We start from the raw sequence: 19,699 nt of genomic DNA on the forward strand, positions 1-19,699 counted from the left end.
TACAATTTTTTGGCATTATTGTCACCCCTTGATGTAAATTCCTTTGCAAACTTCGCTTCTCAAATTTTTCTGATTTTGTCTAATGTAATCCAATCTATCTTCTTCAAGTGTTGCTTAAGAGTCTACCAAATACTGTTGAAAAAGTCTACCACCTTTTAACAATGTAGTTAGAGATGGTTCTCACTCTTGAATTTGATAAGCTATATAGACTCTTATAGGTATTCTTTGTCTTTTTGTTTTTGGACCTTTATGATTTTCATTCCATTTTAAATCCAGTCTATACCCAACTTCACCATATGAAAAAAGGATAGAATACTGAAATGCCATAAACTTTGGATTCAATTTTGTAATACGTTTTAACCTTTCAGTTCTAGAGTCTACAATGATATCTATGTTAGAATTAGAGAGGCCTATATCACTAACAATTAAACCACCCATTTCATCACTTGTTGGTTGGTCATATTGTTTGCTATCATTTGGCTGCCTTCCTAATAATGTCAACTTATAAGAAATGAGACCATCAGTTTCAAATTTATCTCTTGCCATCTGAAAAAGTATGACCAACTTATTTGATTCATCAAACATTTTAATCAAACCTTCTACAATTTTTGAATCAAGCTTTACATTCTTTCCATCACAATCAAAAGCATTTACACGATTTTGCACTTCATTATATGTATCATAAATATAGAACTGAGCAAATTTTGGAGATTCATTATCAACATGGAGAAGAGATCCTATTAAATAACAAACTTGACCACTAATTTTAAAAATATAAGGACTTGATCCATCATTGATTGAGTGATCAACTTTTGCTCGCATTGAGCTAAATAAAAACATAGAGTTGTACGCCCTAATATTTTCACGAAATGTTAAACTTTTTTGACTTCTAGTTGGATCAAGTAAACAGTCCAAAAAAACTGGTGTTGGTTTTAGAGTTGAAAACTTAATTTTTCCTTGCTCTTGTCAACCAAGATATAATCTTTTGGAACCCCTACAAAAAATAAACGGATGAAAAATAAATAAATATAATATGGCAATTAATATGTAATAAACTAAATGTGAAACTTAAAACCCACCATAAAAAAAAATAGAACCAAATTGACAATGCACCGTTTCTATTTTTTTGAAAATACGCTTGACCTTTGCTCATAAAGTTCTGATCATCACAGTCAAAAGGTTGATGAATTCTGTTTTGAGCACTATTTGACAAATCAACAATTTTTTTCCCTTTTTGATTAGAAGTGTATTTTTTTTAACTGCAGTTGTATTTATTCGTTGATCATTGTGAAGACATTGGGTAACACACTATTTTGTAGAAGATGTGCTTGCAGAACAGTGACATTTAGCTGTTGGATTTTTCAAACGGAGATGTGACATTTTTGCTTAATGTACTGTGCTCATAATTTTGGATATAACTGGATCTACAAACCATTTTTGGTTGATGATCATATTCAAACATTGTATCATGCATTACCAGTGATGGTTTGTTTTCGTTTGATACCTTTATTTGTTTCATCATTTAGGCATTTAAGCCTTTTAATTTCTGCACACCAATATAAAGAAAGCTCTATTTAAGCATTTAAGCTTTTAAATTTTTGTAACAAATTTAATTAAAAAATTCATAAATTAATTTAACAACTGATAAAAATGTGTATCTTCTTTGCTTTCATCCTTTTATCAACTAAAGAAATCATGAATTCATCAAATAGAAAACAAATACGATAATTGAAATTGATACCAAAACAGTAATCATATAAAAATTGTATGAATCCAAAATTGCATCTATGGATGCAAATTTCCACCGTTTTCTTCTTGGACAAAATTGCACCTAGAAAACAATTAACACCTTTGGTCAAGGCCAAGAACCTCACGCGCCCACAATGAATGAGGGGACTTTGGCCGAAGAACCTCCGATGCCAAAGTTAGAATTTAGAGAGAAAAAATGTTTAGAGGATTTTTGGGAGTTGCAAGAGTATCAACTTAGCTTTTTAGAAGAAATAGGGTCATATATATAGGGAATGGGGTGTTATTTGGTGATTCAATTAGCAATTAATATATTAATTAGGTATAAATATATTAATTGGCTAATTATCATAATAAAAGACATGTTTTGGGAGGTTTTTGAAGGTTATGGAATGAGAATGGATGAGACAAATTTGAACTTGTTACCTATTTTGGGTACTCCTGATTTGGTTGATGGATGATTCTCCACTGCTCGCGTGTAGGAGACCTGGTATGCCTCGAGGGTAAATTTGTCATCTTCACCCAAAAATCCACGTGTCGCTTTGTGATTATTTTTTGCTCCACAAATGCCCCTACACCTGCTGGGCTGCTCGTAGGAAAGTGCAGTAGGTGTAGAGATCTTCTTGCTCTAAGAAACTTAGGACTGCTTCCTGTTTTGATGTAGATTCCCTCTTTAATATGAAATTAGTTCCTTCTAGGAAAAGGAAATAAATTTCTCTCAAAGCCTATTTAAGTTCACCTTAAGTGGGTTATTAAATCAACTTTGGAGAGTGATTTATTCTACCCAAGGTATTAAATATCGATGATATCGGAAATATCGGTAGTCCAAAAACACGAAAATTTAGATGGAAATATCGGGATATTATCGATATCGATAAAAATTGAATAAAAACCACGGAAATTGTAAGAAAAACTTGGAATTTTTTATTGAAACTTTGCAGGATGTTTATTTAGTCAATTATCTATTAGTTTCTCACAAAAAATTGGAAGGAAATGCATTGCATGATAGATATAACTGATTTAAGTTGATTATATAGCGAGCTGGCAAACATTATGAGTGTAGAAAATATGTAGTAATTAATGAAAGAAGTTTAAACACACCATAATCATTTATATATAATGAATTAGTTCAATATTTTACACTTTATACATTGCATGGTAAGATACATGAGTGACTTAGCAAGGTCTAAAATATTGATGATATCGAAAATATCAGTAGTCCAAAAACACGAAAATTTCGATGGAAATATAGGGATATTATGGATATTTTAAAACATGATTCTACCCAACAAGAGAAAGAGAGCTTAGAGGATATTTGTTCCCCCTCCTCTAGCAATCTTTTACATCTTGCATGTGCAAAGGATTGTCTTTCATAGCTTTCTTCGTCTTCTCCATGCCGCACTAAAAAACTTAATTTCTTCTTGTCTTCTTCTTAAGTGGTGCTGCCACGGGGCAGTCGTCGGGGTGATGCGGCACGTCGGTTGGTAGGGGCCAGGAGTCGTCTTGGCATGGGCCAAGGAGGTGATGTGGCAGGGGCCATTGCTTGAGCAGCTCGGCTTGATTGTAGCCAAGGATTGGTTCGGCTTAGGGCGAGGAAGTGGTGTGGGATAGGCAATTGTTTGGGCTGCCACGTCTGGGCTGCCTGCTGAAAATGAGGAAACTACTTGAGTTTGACTTTTCAACATTTGTTGCTTAGTTGATCTTTAAGCATTTGATGTTTTGAACTATGTGGCCTTCTTGCACTTGAGAGCTTACCCAGATGGGTGTTTGGGATTTAGTTTACCCTCTTGCACTGGAGACCAATTAGTTTACCTTCTCGCACTAGAGAGCAATTAGTTTATCCTCTCGCACTGGAAAGCAAACCCATATAGGTGTCGGGGAATTGGTTTACCCTCTTGCACTGGAGAGCAATTAGTTTATCCTCTCGCACTGGAGAGTGGACCATTTTGAGGCTTAGTTGGTGCGAGAAATTGCGCAATCTCTTGGTCATGAGCCTTTTTACTTATTCCTGAATTTTCCTTTGTTGGGGTGGCAGAGCTCTCGACTGCCCCAGATCGTGATGTGCTGGTCTAAGCTGTTATTCCATATGTTCGGCTCGTCTATGCCGCGGTTGCGGTGGGTGTGGTATTTTCCTAGCAGGCGAGTGTGTAACTCACAGGCTGCTGGTTGAACTTGAGCCGAATTGAGTGATTGCTTCTTTCCGTCTGCTGTGCTACATGCTCCGATGTAATGTAGAGGATACTTCTTGTGGGCCTAGCCGTGAATGAATACTTTGCTTGGAAGGCTGCTCATGTTGATTATCGGAGTGCGTCTTCAACCGTGAGTGTATGCTCATCCGTGGGCCTAGTCGATAGTGCACGCTCATCCGCGCGCTAAGACGAGAGTATACGCTATCTCGGGGGCCCAATCGAGAGTGTACTCTGCCCAAACGCTTGGTTCGTGAATGGTCGAGTGGTTGCTTACCGGGATGCTACTAGAGAGGTTTTTCATCTATCCTTGTCCTACTTTAGGACACCTCGTTTTGGGGTACGTTGCATCTTGGTGCGCTGCAAGAGCTGGTTCACCAAGGTCGTTTGCTGTGCTAAGGCGCTTGTCAACTCTATGACTTGTCGAAACCAGTGTTGTTTACCATTTAGATTAAAAGAACTTAGAAGGAATGTGCCTCCTTAAGCAGTGGAAATGTGGTAAACTTCGAGCGCGAGATTTGAGTTGGGAAATGTCAAATTTGCAGAGAAATGTGGTGAGAATGCCCCCGGTTCAATCGTAAGCCTAAAATTTTGAAAGCAGAATGGTTGAACTAATCTTTGACCGATTTGGCTACGAGAATGGGCTGCTTGGCTGGAGCAAGCTGGGCCATGGGACTGGACTGCTCGTCAGGAGCAGGCTAGGCCACGAGAGTGGGCTGCTCAGTGAGAGCAGGCTGGGCCACAGGAGTGGGTTGCTCGTCGGGAGCAGGCTGGGTCACGGGAGTGGGCTGCTCGTCGGGAGCACGCTGGGCCACGAGAGCAGGTTGGGCAATGGGAGTGGACTGCTCGTCGGAAGCAGGTTAGGCCACGAGAGTGGGCTGCTTGATGGGAACAAGCTGGGCCACGGGAGTGGGCTATTTGTCGGGAGCAGACTGGGCCACGATAGTGGGCTGCTCGGTAGGAGCAGGCTGGGCCACGGGAGTGGGCTGCTCGTCGGGAGCAGGTTAGGCCACGAGAGTGGGCTGCTCGGTGAGAGCAGGCTGGGCCACGAGAGTGGGCTGCTCGTCGGGAGCAGGCTAGGCCACGGGAGTGGGCTGCTTGCGAATGCGAGGCTTCAGCTCAGCTTGGCAACACATACGGCTCGCGTTGGGCATGGAATGACATGGCTCGGGCCGTGGTGGTGGAGTCATGGACCTTGCCGTGGGTGATTGCCATGGTGGCCACCGCAGTGGTTGCCATGGTTAAGCCTTGTGGTGGCGATGCCGCTCCCCCTAAGATCACATTTAGTCTTGTGGATCGCCGCGGTCCCATTTCTTGAATATTGGAATTTTCACTTGTGAAATTTTCTAAATTTCTAGCCATTGTATTTCTCTTTCACGTTTTATCAAAGAATCTTTGCAGATAAAAATTTCTAATAATAAGAACGTACGAAAAATACAAATGGACTAGTAAATAGAGAAACAACTTTTTTGTGCGAGAGTCTTCTACGAGTGTGAATCTCAACTCTCAATGAAAGCACTAATTTGTGGATGCAAATTTCTGCATTCTTCTTCTTGGACAAAATTGCACCTACAAAACAATCAACACCTTTGGTCAAGGCCAAGAACCTCACGCACCCACGATGAATGAAGGGCTTTGGCCGAATTACCTCCGATCCCAAAGTTAGAATTTAGAGAGAAAAAATGTTTAGAGGATTTTTGGGAGTTTTGCAAGAGTATCAACTTAGCTTTTTAGAAGAAATAAGGTCATATATATAGGGAATGGGGTGTTATTTGGTGATTCAATTAGCAATTAATATATTAATTGGCTAATTATCATAATAAAAGAAATGTTTTTGGAGGTTTTTGGAGGTTATGGAATGAGGATGGATGAGACAAATTTGAACTTGTTACCTATTTTGGGTACTCCTGAGTTGGTTGATGGATGATTCTCCACTGCTCGCTTGTAGGAGAGCCGGTATGCCTCGAGAGTAAATTTATCATCTTCACCCAAAAATCTACGTGTCGCTTTGTGATTATTTTTGGCTCCACATCATCTACTTATTTAATACTTATATTATCACCAAACTGTTTTCTGAATGATTTCTTCTTCATATAGATAGACATAGGATTTATGGAACAATTACTTAAAAATACAGTTTGTCGTTACGCTGGATCAATATTATCAACAATTATCCAGCAAACAACAGATACTGACTAGACTTATTATTGTTTGAGTTTGTTTATCTCGTTAAAAAAAAAGTCTCATTTCTACATCTGAGTTAAACGCAACATTTAAAAGGAACGAAGGATTTGTGAAAACAAAGGGTGGGACAAAGACAGCAAAAGCACAAATTAGCAAAGCATCACAATGAAAACCAAAAGTAAAGTGAAGAAAAAGGTATCTGAGATAGATAGATTAAGGATGAAAGACACATTGCGAACATGGGCAACCACAACTATATATAAAACATACTTGATAAAGCATGTAATCGCTTTAACAACATCATTATAAAAAAAATCCTTGGGCGGCAGCTGGAAGGGTGCGATGTTTCATTAGCGCATATAAGCCAAAAATTTTATCCGCTGTGATTATTTGTAACATCATCATTTATTTAGAATTCACAAATGCATGAAAAAAACTTATGGGTGCGTTTGGTACGTGGGACGGGACGGGACGGAACGGAACGAGGCGTTCCGTCCCGCGTTTGGTGCGCTAAAAATGGGTGGAACGGGTTGTTCCACGGGACAGATTTTGGGTGTTTTTGCGTTCCACCTCTCCCCCCTGGAACGGGTTTGTTCCACGTCTGTGGAACACAATGTTTTACCATTTTAAGACAACCCGTTCCGTCCCGTTCCGTCCCGTTCCGTCCCGTTCCGTCCCGTCCCGTCCCGTTCCGTTCCGTCCCGTTCCGTTCCGTCCCGTCCGCGTACCAAACGTATAGGAACATAAAAATTCCAAAACAACAAAATGCTATGCATGTATTGCAAACTCTATGTACAGAGCTCTTACATACACAAAAGAAGACAAAAAAAAATCAATAAGAGCACTGAGATGCACAGACCAACAAAGAATCAATCAGATATAAGATGATGTTATGGATTTAGACAAAACTTATTACAAACAGTTGTTATCGATTTACTTCATACAATACATTCACAGTTATATTCACCAAAACGCATTATAAAATTAATTCTCAACAGTTATCATTGTTTAAACACCAACCTAATCGTAGCTATTACCTTTCTTGTCAAGTATCTCTATAAGTATTTTAACCATAGCTCCAAACAACAAACAAAGCAACTGAAAGAATCAAAGAAACAAAAAAACCACACGATGACCTAAAACGAAACAAAGTTTGATGTATAATTTAAACAGTCCATAAAAGCCTTTAACAATTTTATATTTTACCAATACTTTTTCAATCAAATTTGTTTTCTGTTTAAGCTTAGCTACGTCATTTATCCATCTCTTGGAATGCATTTACAATCAGATTTGCCAAATGACACTATAAAATTAATTCTTAATACTCACCATACTGAATTATGATTTATGATTGGACAAAAATTTGATTGAACTACATTACTAAAATATCAATCCCTATAATTTGGATTGAAATCCTAAATTAGTATCATTGGGATAAGTTGACCAATGTGACAACCCATCCCTACTTTTACAATTTTATTAATTTTTAAATGAGTGAATTGATGAAAATGCCCTATTGGCAAGATTTTTTATTTTCGTTGACCGTTATTTAGTGACGCGTGTAAGTTACCAGTATTTAAAATAAAATAAAACAAAGGAAGAAGGATTGGGGAGAGCTGCCTAATCAGAAGAGAGAATGAAGGAGAAATCATGTCGATTGGGGAAAAACGGAACGAATCAGAGAACATAAAGGGGATGGACGAATCGAGGAAGGAGAGAAGGAGAGGATGGCCCAATCAGAAACAAGAGAAGGGGTAGAGGTGTGGCATACCGGATCTTGTCGACCCGTACACCCCACCCTACTCCAACTCGTTTTCTGGCTACTTTCTGATGCCATTTCCGTTGAATTTCCGGCGAGTTGAAGCTATCCAACACCACCACTAGACTCATCAATGCCCTTTCTTACTTTCCAATCCAAACCCGATTGGGTTTGACCTCAGTTTTGTGATGAACATCACCAGTGGGTGCGACGAACATCCGACGACGATTCGTCAAGTTTGCTAGCTATGGTGACAACCACCACCTTAATTCAGCTTCTCTCAACCTCAGGAACAAGGCCCAAACAAGATTGGGGGTGTTGGAGTTCGAATTGGGGACGAATCAAGGGGCACCTATTTCTAAGGTTCCGACGGGTTCGTGGCGATTTGAGGCTTTTTCAGGATAAATTGGACTTGGCCATAGGTATAAAACTTGCTCTACACATTGAGATCTTCATTCCTATAAAATTTGAGAATTTTTGGAATTAGTTGAATTTTCCTGCGAGTCGGGACGGCTGGCTGCCACGTGCGGCGATGCGTACGACAGCGTGTGGGCTGAGACCCCAATGTGCCCTTCTTAGACTAATTTAGATACCTTGAATCCATATGTGATGTTCGGGTTGAGGAAATCTCGTCATATGACTATAGTTTTGCTAGAGACCACCACTTGATCATTATATAAATCAACGATCCGACCGTTGGATCGTTACCAAACTTTAATGCATTATAGAACGTAATATTTGAGGATATTAGAAACTTATGGATTGGGAATCTGACGTATAAATCTTCCCAAATTGGATTTGTAAGCTCGTAAAATAAAACGTCGGCCGTCACTTAATTTTAGCAATTGGCGAAGATCCAACCGTTGGATCGTTTTGAAACTTAAGAATGTTGTTCTAGATGCTTATTGAAAATCTTGGAAAGTTACGGATTGGAAATCTGAGATGTGGATCTTCTAAATCGAGTTACGTAGGATTGTGGACCCTACCATCTATCTTTGACCGACGGTTGACTTTGGTCAATGAGTTTCAAATCATTCTAGAACGTCCTTAGGGATGTGTTTTATGTAAGTTATGTGTTCTATTGATAAGAATTTTGAGACGTGATATGATATTTATTCGAGGCGACAATCGTTTGTGATGCCTCGATATTCGTGCTAGAGAGTTGTAGCGCAAACTCCAAGTGATTGGGTCTTTTCCTTTTTGTAGTGTGTGTGTGTGTGTGATTGATAGTTTCCATTTATGCAATTGAAAAAGAATTCCTTATGTACGTCTGGATTTAACTAAAGTTTATAAGAATTAGCGAAATGAAGGGACTTATGAAATATGCTACAACCTATGGGGTGCACATGTATGGTATGATTATTGATGTCATAATTATGTTTACAACTATGAATGATAGTATGTTGATTAAAATTATTGAATGGTTATGGCATGCTTATATTCATACAGTCTGCTCATCATTGCTACACCCAGGTGTTAGTGCTCAGCCGAAGGCCAGGCTAGTCTTTCACGTGTTGTTCACATCACCATCGCATGCTCGCCTTGGATCCAAGTAGCTACTAGTCCTATCGTACAGATTGCAATAGGTAATTCCGACTCGTATGTGACAGCGAATAGCGCTAGTTTTCACGTGATTGTAGCATTAGAGCGTATATTATATTACACCTAGTCTTGTCATACAGGTGACATTAGGTGACTCCGACTCGTGAATTAGCATAGATGGATGAGCAAATTAGTTCAGTCGTACAGGTCGCATTAGGCGACTTCGACTGGTGTGCTAGCATAGATGGATGAGCAAATTAGTTCAGTCGTACATGTCGCATTAGGTGACTTCGACTGGTGTGCTAGCATAGGTTGTTGAGCACCTGTTTTTACTTATATTACTGTTGAAATATTATGCAATAATGAGTTCTTGAAATTTTGCAAGCTACAGTAAGTATTTTTATACTATATGTAGTAAGTATATTATGGAAACTATACTTGTTTTATGGTGAGAGGTTACGATGTTTTCAGAAAAGTTTTTATAAAACTTTATTTTCAGGCCCACTCAGCCTTGTTTTTCGCTCCTCTAGGTTTTAGTAGTTGTGTTCTCATGTCGACGATGATTCTTGGAAAATCTTGGTGTAGACGATTACCTTCGATAATATAATTCTCACCCTATCTTACTGTACTTATGCTCTGACATCACGTGTGAAATGAGTTCATTTCCGCTTACGGCGCACTCTTATATTTAGGCACTTTTAGGTTTAAATTTATTCACATTTTTCACTCATTGCACTTTATGACTTCGTCACCTTCCAGGTGTCAGCCAGCACAGTTCAATTCGGAATCCTAATGAACATTCGGGGTTGAGATGTGTCAATCAACTTCCATATAGGATAACAATCCAAGTAATATACTAAGTCGTGTTCAAAATCCTACTTACTTTGACTACCCCAGAGAAGAGAGTTTGGAGTTGGGACCGGGCCAGATACACACTGTATGCCAAATGTCATGCACTTGTTGCATGGCAGCATTGAAATTAAACATTCCTAAGTTATAAAGAGGGTCCACTTTTACGAGTCAATCGAACGGTTAATACAGAAACAGATACAGTTGTTGCGTAGTGGCGTTGCAAGCTATAATGCAACCAACGGGACGCCAACGGTTTATCAAACACCAAAATTAAATACCAATATTCTAATATCCCCATCAATTGAACAACAACTATCAATTCTAAATAAGCTTGTAATTCGATCAAACTTTCTATCAAAATAAAATTACACAAAATTAAATACAAAAAACAAAAACACAAACTGCACCGATCTGAATAAGAAATGCATACAGAATTGGAAAAAACTGAAGGCAAGGAGAGCATACCCAATCCAACAGTAATGCTCCAGCTCCTGCGAATTCTCAGACTTCTTAGTAGAGGAAGCCAAACGTTTTAGCTGGCAAATTCTCAACAAACCGCTACAAATCAACACAAAACAAATTGTTAGGGTTTCTTTCAAACGAACATAAATTCGAAACAGAAAATCACACACAGTTATTTTAGAATATACATAAGCTTAATACAATTTGTTAGACGATAATTTGAAGAAAGGACGCGCTCAGAGTTGGCTAACAATTTGTAAAAAAGCCGGTCCCTACTTCGGGACCGCCAGCAAATATAGAGACAAACACCCTGAAATTCTTGTGCCAACGATTGCAAGATGAGGATAAAATGTTCGAAACCTTTACTTTAAATTCTTGTGCCAACGATTGCAAATATAGCATTACTCTAAAGGCCTTTTTTCATTAACCTTTACTTTCTTGTTGACGTGATTACTAGAATTGAGCACTCTATGCATGAAACTTATATTTAGGATAGGTCTTTACGTACTACTGCTAAAAATGCTTCTCTTTGATTATACAAGAACGATTGTACTCGAGCTTTCTCTCTTTGAATAAATTTATTTCTCCATAAAAAAATTAAAAAAATGTTTAACAAAAATAAAACATTTTGCTTATTTAAAATAAAAAGATTTTTAGACAACAACTTTTATAATAATAATAATTAAAAAAAAAAAAAAGCAGAGTTTAACCAGCCTTACACCCTATACCTCCACGATTGTTGTTGCTATCATCACCACCATAGTTGATGTTGTCGCCCCTACTACCATTGGTACCTTTACACCCCTACCTAGCACACCACAGTAGTTACCTAACACTTTTACATTTCTTTGTATACTAAAAAATATTGACGCTCAACTGTTTTATTTTACAGTTGATTATTTTGAAAACATTTACACTTGTTAAAGTAGATTCGATTAGGGTCTGATCCGATGTGAATCTAAAGTTTATCGCACATAAACAGACAAGTTAAATTTGATGATCCAAATATGATCCGATCCGAATCCATTACTCCGATTACAGACGGATCCGAATATTGATAAAGTTTGATTCGATTTGAATCCAACCCATAAACATGTCCACAACAACAACAACAACAACAACAACAAAGCCTTTTCCCACTAAGTGGGGTCGGCTATATGAATCCTAGAACGCCATTGCGCTCGGTTTTGTGTCATGTCCTCCGTTAGATCCAAGTACTCTAAGTCTTTTCTTAGAGTCTCTTCCAAAGTTTTCCTAGGTCTTCCTCTACCCCTTCGGCCCTGAACCTCTGTCCAGTAGTGACATCTTCGAACCGGAGCGTCAGTGGCCTTCTTTGCACATGTCCAAATCACCGGAACCGATTTTCTCTCATCTTTCCTTCAATTTCGGCTACTCCTACTTTACCTCAGATATCCTCATTCCCAATCTTATCCTTTCTCGTGTGCCCACACATCCCACGAAGCATCCTCATCTCCGCCACACCCATTTTTTGTACGTGTTGATGCTTCACCGCCCAACATTCTGTGTCATACAACATCGCTGGCCTTATTGCCGTCCTATAAAATTTTCCCTTGAGCTTCAGTGACCTATGACGGTCACACAACACGCCGGATGCACTCTTACACTTCATCCATCCAGCTTGTATTCTATGGTTGAGATCTCCATCTAATTCTCCGTTCTCTTGCACGATAGATCTTAGGTAGCGAAAACGGTCGCTTTTTGTGATCTTCGCTAGATTGCTCCGGTCCTTAGTATGGATAAGTATATAAATGGATAGAGATAGGAAAGCGAACACAAGATGTACGTGGTTCACCCAGATTGGCTACGTCCACGGAATAGAGGAGTTCTCATTAATTGTGAAGGGTTTACACAAGTGCATAGGTTTAAGCTCTCCTTTAGTGAGTACAAGTGAATGATTTAGTACAAAAGACATTAGGAAATATTGTGGGAGAATGATCTCGTAATCACGAAACTTCTAAGTATCGGAGTGTGGTATCGTCTTGACGTGCCTTATCTGTCTCATAGGTAGATGGGGCATCTTCTCTGGAAGTACTCTTCCTCCATCCCGGGGTGGTATCTTTAACTGGTGGAGATGCACAAGGTAATGTATCAATTTCACTTGAAGCTTACTTGTAGTTTCAGGCTTGATTAAGCGCGATACAAACCATGTAGTAGGAGTCCCCCAAGTTGCCGAGCTAGGGGATCTGCTGAAAGAGGTGACAAACAAGGTAAGCAATCATAGCTCCGGCTGATTGTTCACAGTCTCCCTATCTTGCAGGCAGCATGAAGGATAAAGAGAAGAAAATGAGAAGAGATGATATGGGATACTTTTGCTTTTGAAGAAGTAACTTTCCACAGGCTTATTCTTGAACTGAGCTGGAGGGTTTTCTGGTTTCCTCCAGAGTATAAGGCCGACTGAAGAATTTGAGGGTCAAAACAAGTCCATCAAATCTAGAGTACGTTCGACCCTGCTGATATGGGATACTTTTTCTTTGACAGAGTAATGGATGTATCGGCACGTGTGCTGTTACGCTTGTCTCCACATGCTTCCTTGTATCCTTCTCCCTTGCCCTATATGTTCCTCAGGCAGATGCGGTATCTTCCCTGGAAGCATAAGATGTTGAAGATGAGTACTCGAGAGCAATGTCAGGTAAGTAATCAGGTAAGGGGTTCCAGGCAGTCAGTTCCTGGCTGGAAGCTTGATTCCAAGTACTGACTGATTGCTCTCTTTCTCCTTGTTTTGCAGGTAAGAACAAGGTCCAAGGAAAAGACAGGGAAAAAGCATGATATGGGATACTCTTGCTTTTAACCCTGATGATATGAGATATTCTTGCTCTAGTATAGCTTGTTTGCAGAGGGATTATTGGGGGGGGAAGAAAGCTGAATATTTCGAAAGGCTTCGTTGGGAGTGCCCTCTCAGATATGAGGAAGGGTTGAGCATTTTTGCAGGTCTGCCTGTCCGTTGGGGATGGAGGTCGACATATATAGGAGTCTCCTTAACAACAAGTAGTAATGCTATTCCTTTACCTTACTTGGTCATAGCACGGTAGTGGGAGCTGTCAGCTTCACATGTTTTAACGCTGTCAGAGCACTTTGAAAAAGTGGTTTGTGGTATCTGGAAAGCTGATGTTGCGTGTGAAGATTACAGACAGCTTTATCCAAGGAGATCCGGCTCTTGAAGTTGGGAAAGTGTTGCCTCTTCGGTTTTCGAACAAGCAATCCTATCGGGGATCTGGCTCTCGAGATTCGGAAAACGATGCCTCTTCAATTTTTGAGAAAGCAATCATGCTGGGGGTCTGGCTCTCGAGATTCGGAGAGCGGTGTCTCTTCGATTTTTGAGAAAGTAATCATGTTGGGAGTCTGGCTCTCGAGATTCGGAGGGCGGTGCCTCTTCGGTTTTGGAGCAAGCAATCTTGTTGGGAGTGTTTTCTCGAATGTGAGTAAAGGTTGGGCATGTTTGCTAGTCTACCTTGCCACGAAGCACAGAGGTTGACACACATGGACTTTCCAATTATCCAGCAATGGTACTGTTCCTTTACCCTCTTCGATTTTTGAGAAAGTAGTCATGTTGGGAGTCTGGCTCTCGAGATTCGGAGGACGGTGCCTCTTCGATTTTGGAGCAAGCAATCTTGTTGGGAGTGCTTTCTCGAATGTGATTAAAGGTTGGGCATGTTTGCTAGTCTACCTTGCCATGAAGCACAGAGGTTGACACACAGGGACTTTCCAATTATCCAGCAGTGGTACTGTTCCTTTACCCTTGTGGGTAATAATATGGTAGCTAGACCTTCAAAATTTATGTGTCTAAACTTTGTTAGTGTTGTTTCTTTGCTATTCTTTTACCCTTCTTGGTCAGAGCGATGTAGTGGGAGCTGCAAGCTTCACGTGTTCAACTTTGGCAAAGTTATCTGTGGTACCCATGAGCTACTGTTGCGTGTGGGATGATTGAACAGTAAAACTCATGTGCTTTCTACTTCACCAGAAGTCTTCGACCGAATGCCCATAATTTTTGCAAAGCTGAGTGTGCGTGTGACAGGTGCTGACAAGACTGGAAAAGTAGGTGCCTCTTCGATTTCTGAGATCGGCCCTCGTGGTCTCTGAGCAGCCCAGCTTTTGAGAAAGCAAGCGCCTCTTCGATTTCTGAGATCGGCCTTCGTGGTCTTTGCGCAGCCCAGCTTTTGAGAAAGCAAACACCTCTTCGATTTCTGAGATCGACCCTCGTGGTATCTGAGCAGCCTTGCTTTTGAGAAAGCAAACGCCTCTTCGATTTCTGAGCAGGCGCCTCTTCGATTTCTAAAGCTCCGTCGAGTGCAGATTTTTATAGGGGCTGGCATTAAGTTCCAAAGCACACTTGAATCTCCACCAGTAGAAGATCCATTCTTGCACTTCTAAGATCTTGATTTGTCCGACCTCTTCTCTCTTCAACACCTTTGAAAATGTCTGGCCCCTCCGACCGTCGTTTTGACTTGAACCTTGTTGAAGAGGCAGCCCCGCCATCTCCTGACAACATATGGCGTCCATCCTTCGTCTCCCCTACTGGTCCTCTTACCGTTGGGGATTCCGTGATGAAGAATGATATGACCGCTGCGGTGGTGGCCAGGAACCTTCTCACTCCCAAAGATAACAGACTACTTTCCAAACGGTCTGATGAGTTAGCTGTTAAGGATTCTCTGGCTCTCAGTGTTCAGTGTGCAGGTTCTGTGTCTAATATGGCCCAACGCCTATTTGCTCGAACCCGCCAAGTTGAATCATTGGCGGCTGAAGTGATGAGTCTCAAACAGGAGATTAGAGGGCTCAAGCATGAGAATAAACAGTTGCACCGGCTCGCACATGACTATGCTACAAACATGAAGAGGAAGCTTGACCAGATGAAGGAATCTGATGGTCAGGTTTTACTTGATCATCAGAGATTTGTGGGTTTATTCCAAAGGCATTTATTGTCTTCGTCTTCTGGGGCTGTACCGCGTAATGAAGCTCCAAATGATCAACCTCTGATGCCTCCTCCTTCTAGGGTTCTGTCCAGTACTGAGGCTCCGAATGATCCCCCTCCGGTGCCTTCTCTTTCTGGGGCTCTACCGACTGCTGAGACTTCTCCTAAGCAACCTTTGTGAAGGCTCCCTCTTGTTTGTTTATTTTGACTTATGTATATGTACATATTTTTAGCTTATCGGGGATATCAATAAATAAGCTTTCCTTCATTTCAACGTATTGTGTTAAATACACCAAAGCCTTCTTCGCTAAGTTCTTTGAATTTTCTTTTGTTGAAGCTTTGTGAGTGGAGCATGTAGGTTGAGGTAGTGTTCCCTTAATTTCCTGAGTGAGGAAAACTTCTCGGTTGGAGACTTGGAAAATCCAAGTCACTAAGTGGGATCGGCTATATGGATCTTAGAACGCCATTGTGCTCGGTCCTGTGTCATGTCCTTCATTAGATCCAAGTACTCTAAGTCTTTTCTTAGAGTCTCTTCCAAAGTTTTCCTAGGTCTTCCTCTACCCCTTCGGCCCTGAACCTCTGTCCCATAGTCGCATCTTCTAATTGGAGCGTCAGTAGGCCTTCTTTGCACATGTCCAAACCACCGTAACCGATTTTCTCTCATCTTTCCTTCAATTTCGGCTACTCCTACTTTACCCCGGATATCTTCATTCCTAATCTTATCCTTTTTCGTGTGCCCACACATCCAACGAAGCATCCTCATCTCCGCTACACCCATTTTGTGTACGTGTTGATGCTTCACCGCCCAACATTCTGTGCCATACAGCATCGCCAGCCTTATTGCCGTCCTATAAAATTTTCCCTTAAGCTTCAGTGGCATACGGCGGTCACACAACACGCCGGATGCACTCTTCCACTTCATCCATCCAGCTTGTATTCTATGGTTGAGATCTCCATCTAATTCTCCGTTCTTTTGCAAGATAGATCCTAGGTAACGAAAACGGTCGCTCTTTGGTATTTCTTGATCTCCGATCCTCACCCCTAACTCGTTTTGACCTCCATTTGCACTGAACTTGCACTCCATATATTCTGTCTTTGATCGGCTTAGGCGAAGACCTTTAGATTCCAACTCTTCTCTCCAAAGGTTAAGCTTTGCATTTACCCCTTCCTGAGTTTCATCTATCAACACTATATCGTCTGCGAAAAGCATACACCAAGGAATATCATCTTGAATATGTCCTGTTAACTCATCCATTACCAACGCAAAAAGATAAGGACTTAAGGATGAGCCTTGATGTAATCCTACAGTTATGGGAAAGCTTTCAGTTTGTCCTTCATGAGTTCTTACGGCAGTCTTTGCTCCTTCATACATATCCTTTATAGCTTGGATATATGCTACTCGTACTCCTTTCTTCTCTAGAATCCTCCAAAGAATATCTCTTGGGACCCTATCATACGCTTTCTCCAAATCTATAAAGATCATGTGTAAATCCTTTTTCCCATCTCTATATCTTTCCATCAATCTTCGTAAGAGATAGATTGCCTCCATGGTTGAGCGCCCTGGCATGAACCCGAATTGGTTGTCCGAAACCCGTGTCTCTTGCCTCAATCTATGCTCAATGACTCTCTCCCAGAGCTTCATTGTATGACTCATTAGCTTAATACCCCTATAGTTCATGCAATTTTGTACGTCGCCCTTATTCTTGTAGATAGGTACCAAAGTGCTCGTTCGCCACTCATTTGGCATCTTCTTCGTTTTCAAAATCCTATTGAAAAGGTCAGTGAGCCATGTTATACCTGTCTCTCCCAAAACTTTCCACACTTCGATTGGTATATCGTCTGGGCCTATTGCTTTTCTATGCTTCATCTTCTTCAAAGCTACAACCACTTCTTCCTTCCGGATTCGACGATAAAAAGAGTAGTTTTTACACTCTTCTGAGTTACTCAACTCCCCTAAAGAAGCACTCATTTCATGTCCTTCATTGAAAAGATTATGAAAATAACCTCTCCATCTGTCTTTAACCGCGTTCTCTGTAGCAAGAACCTTTCCATCCTCATCTTTGATGCACCTCACTTGGTTTAGGTCCCTTGTCTTCTTTTCCCTTGCTCTAGCTAGTTTATAGATATCCAACTCTCCTTCTTTGGTATCTAGTCGTTTATACATATCGTCGTAAGCCGCTAACTTAGCTTCTCTCACAGCTTTCTTCGCCTCTTGCTTCGCTTTTCTATACCTTTCACCATTTTCATCGGTCCTATCCTTGTAAATACACACAATTTGTTTTTTCATTTAATAAAGCAGGAGACTAGGAATGAGCCCATAGTAAAGCCATTGATTGTTTTATGAGCAAACCTTGGCTGCTGCATATATAGTAGGAAGTCTTGCTATATAGACCATGTACATTTTAATGTGAACAATATTTGCCTACACAAAGGAGTAGGAGTTCCTACTCAAAACTATTCGTTGTCAAATTATAAAACTCCATTTTATAATCAGAACCGTTCATATTATAAATCACTATATAAAAATCTCCTCAGTAAAAAATCAATTAAAACCAAGGTCGTTTAGTCATCGAACTGTATAAAAACAAATGAATAGAATTGGTAAAAGCATTATGAACCGTTTATGTGTGATAGCCCGTCCCGAAAGATATTCCTTGATTATGTGAAATGTCTAGAATACCCTTGGATGTTGAGTACATTGTGTGTGATGTTGTGGTTTGAGTTTGGGTTTTAGACTAATTTAATTAGTTCCTAAGTTTTTGGAACTTAAAATTAATGGTTGTTGTTTGTTGTGATTGGTTGCAAACTGGACCACACACATACACACCAAACCATTCCCAATCTCGTTGACCCTCTCTCTCTCTTCTCCCTCTCGGTTTTTCTCTATTTTCCGTACAATACGTACGGACAAACCTCAAGCCAAGCAATTTCTTCACGGATCGAGGTTTTTGAAGTCATCTTTGTGTTCCTTGTGAGCTCAAGAACACATCTATACCATTTTTAGATCGTGAAGACCTCATTTTCCCGAGAACCTAGTTTTGGGTTACTGTTCATGCACTCGTGATTTCGAAGTTTTTAGGAGATTTTAAGCTGCCACGAAACTTTAGGACGTCTTCGTGAAACTCGGAGAAGAAAAAACGAAGTGAATTGGACGTCGGGAAGTTGAGTCTGACAAGTTTCAAGTTTGGCCGGAATATCGAGGTTCCTCCGGCGAAATCCCGTGGAATTCAAGGCTTGAAAGTCGTAAGGATTTGTTCTTCTAGTCCTAAGCTTCATTTTGGTACAAATTTCATGAGTTTTGGTGGAAAAATAAGTGAGATATTGAAGTTTTAAAATTTCCTAGTTTTCGGCGATCGCAGCAGTGACCGGCACCAGACTTCGGCGAACCAAGGAAGAGGGATGAGAATATTCCATCAAAGTTGACGGAATATTCTGACGCCGTCAGGTAACTTTAACGGCATATTCTGATTTTTGACTGAATATTCCCTAACGCCGTTAGGGAATCTGTTTGGTGAGCCAGGCACGTGTCTGCACGTGAGCCGCGCGTTTGGCCATGCCTTGGCCAGTGTGTGAAGGCGCGTGGGGTCATAAAATTTTTTTCTAAAAATATGGGGATGTTCCTGAGGTTGAGTATGGTGGTATATTCAAATACCCCATTTGAGTATTGTATGAGAAGTTATTTCCTAGTTTTGTGTATGTGCTTTAAATAACGTTTATTTAGTTATTTTGCATATAGGTGAGACCTATCCTGAGGACGAGTGCCATCAATCGAGGTTCGGGGGCTACGACCCTTCAACATACCAGTGAGTGGGCTTTTGGTTTTCCATATATACCTATATACTTGAGATTTTCCTAGAAAATGAATTTGAATGATTATACGTTTCGAAATGCCATGCAAAGTATTTGCTTATTTTATTTATGCATTAGTAGTTGCATATATTTATGATTGGTGCTGCGGATGCACAGGTAAGTGCTAGGTAAGTTCATAAATTAAAGATGTGAAATTGCTTTAGTTATACGAGAGATGATATGATGTATTGA

The 19,699-nt window shown here is 40.3% G+C and overlaps 1 protein-coding gene and 1 long non-coding RNA gene across 2 annotated transcripts in view; both read left to right on the forward strand.

The window, feature by feature from the left end:
* The first annotated feature begins 14,015 nt into the window (after nucleotides 1-14,015).
* On the forward strand, nucleotides 14,016-14,545 carry LOC126609993 (uncharacterized). The gene is made up of 2 exons (XR_007618333.1): nucleotides 14,016-14,177; nucleotides 14,394-14,545. It is a non-coding gene; the product is annotated as an uncharacterized LOC126609993 (long non-coding RNA).
* A 384-nt stretch (nucleotides 14,546-14,929) lies between these two features.
* The window catches only part of LOC126609984 (uncharacterized), a 61,544-nt gene continuing 56,774 nt past the window's right edge, over nucleotides 14,930-19,699 (forward strand). Inside the window, exon 1 of the mRNA XM_050277920.1 lies at nucleotides 14,930-15,423. Coding sequence (XP_050133877.1) covers nucleotides 15,165-15,423 — 259 coding nt within the window. The 5' untranslated portion in view covers nucleotides 14,930-15,164. The remainder of the gene's footprint in view (nucleotides 15,424-19,699) is intronic.

Source organism: Malus sylvestris, chromosome 17, assembly GCF_916048215.2.
Source record: "Malus sylvestris chromosome 17, drMalSylv7.2, whole genome shotgun sequence".
Classification (NCBI taxonomy): Eukaryota; Viridiplantae; Streptophyta; class Magnoliopsida; order Rosales; family Rosaceae; genus Malus; species Malus sylvestris.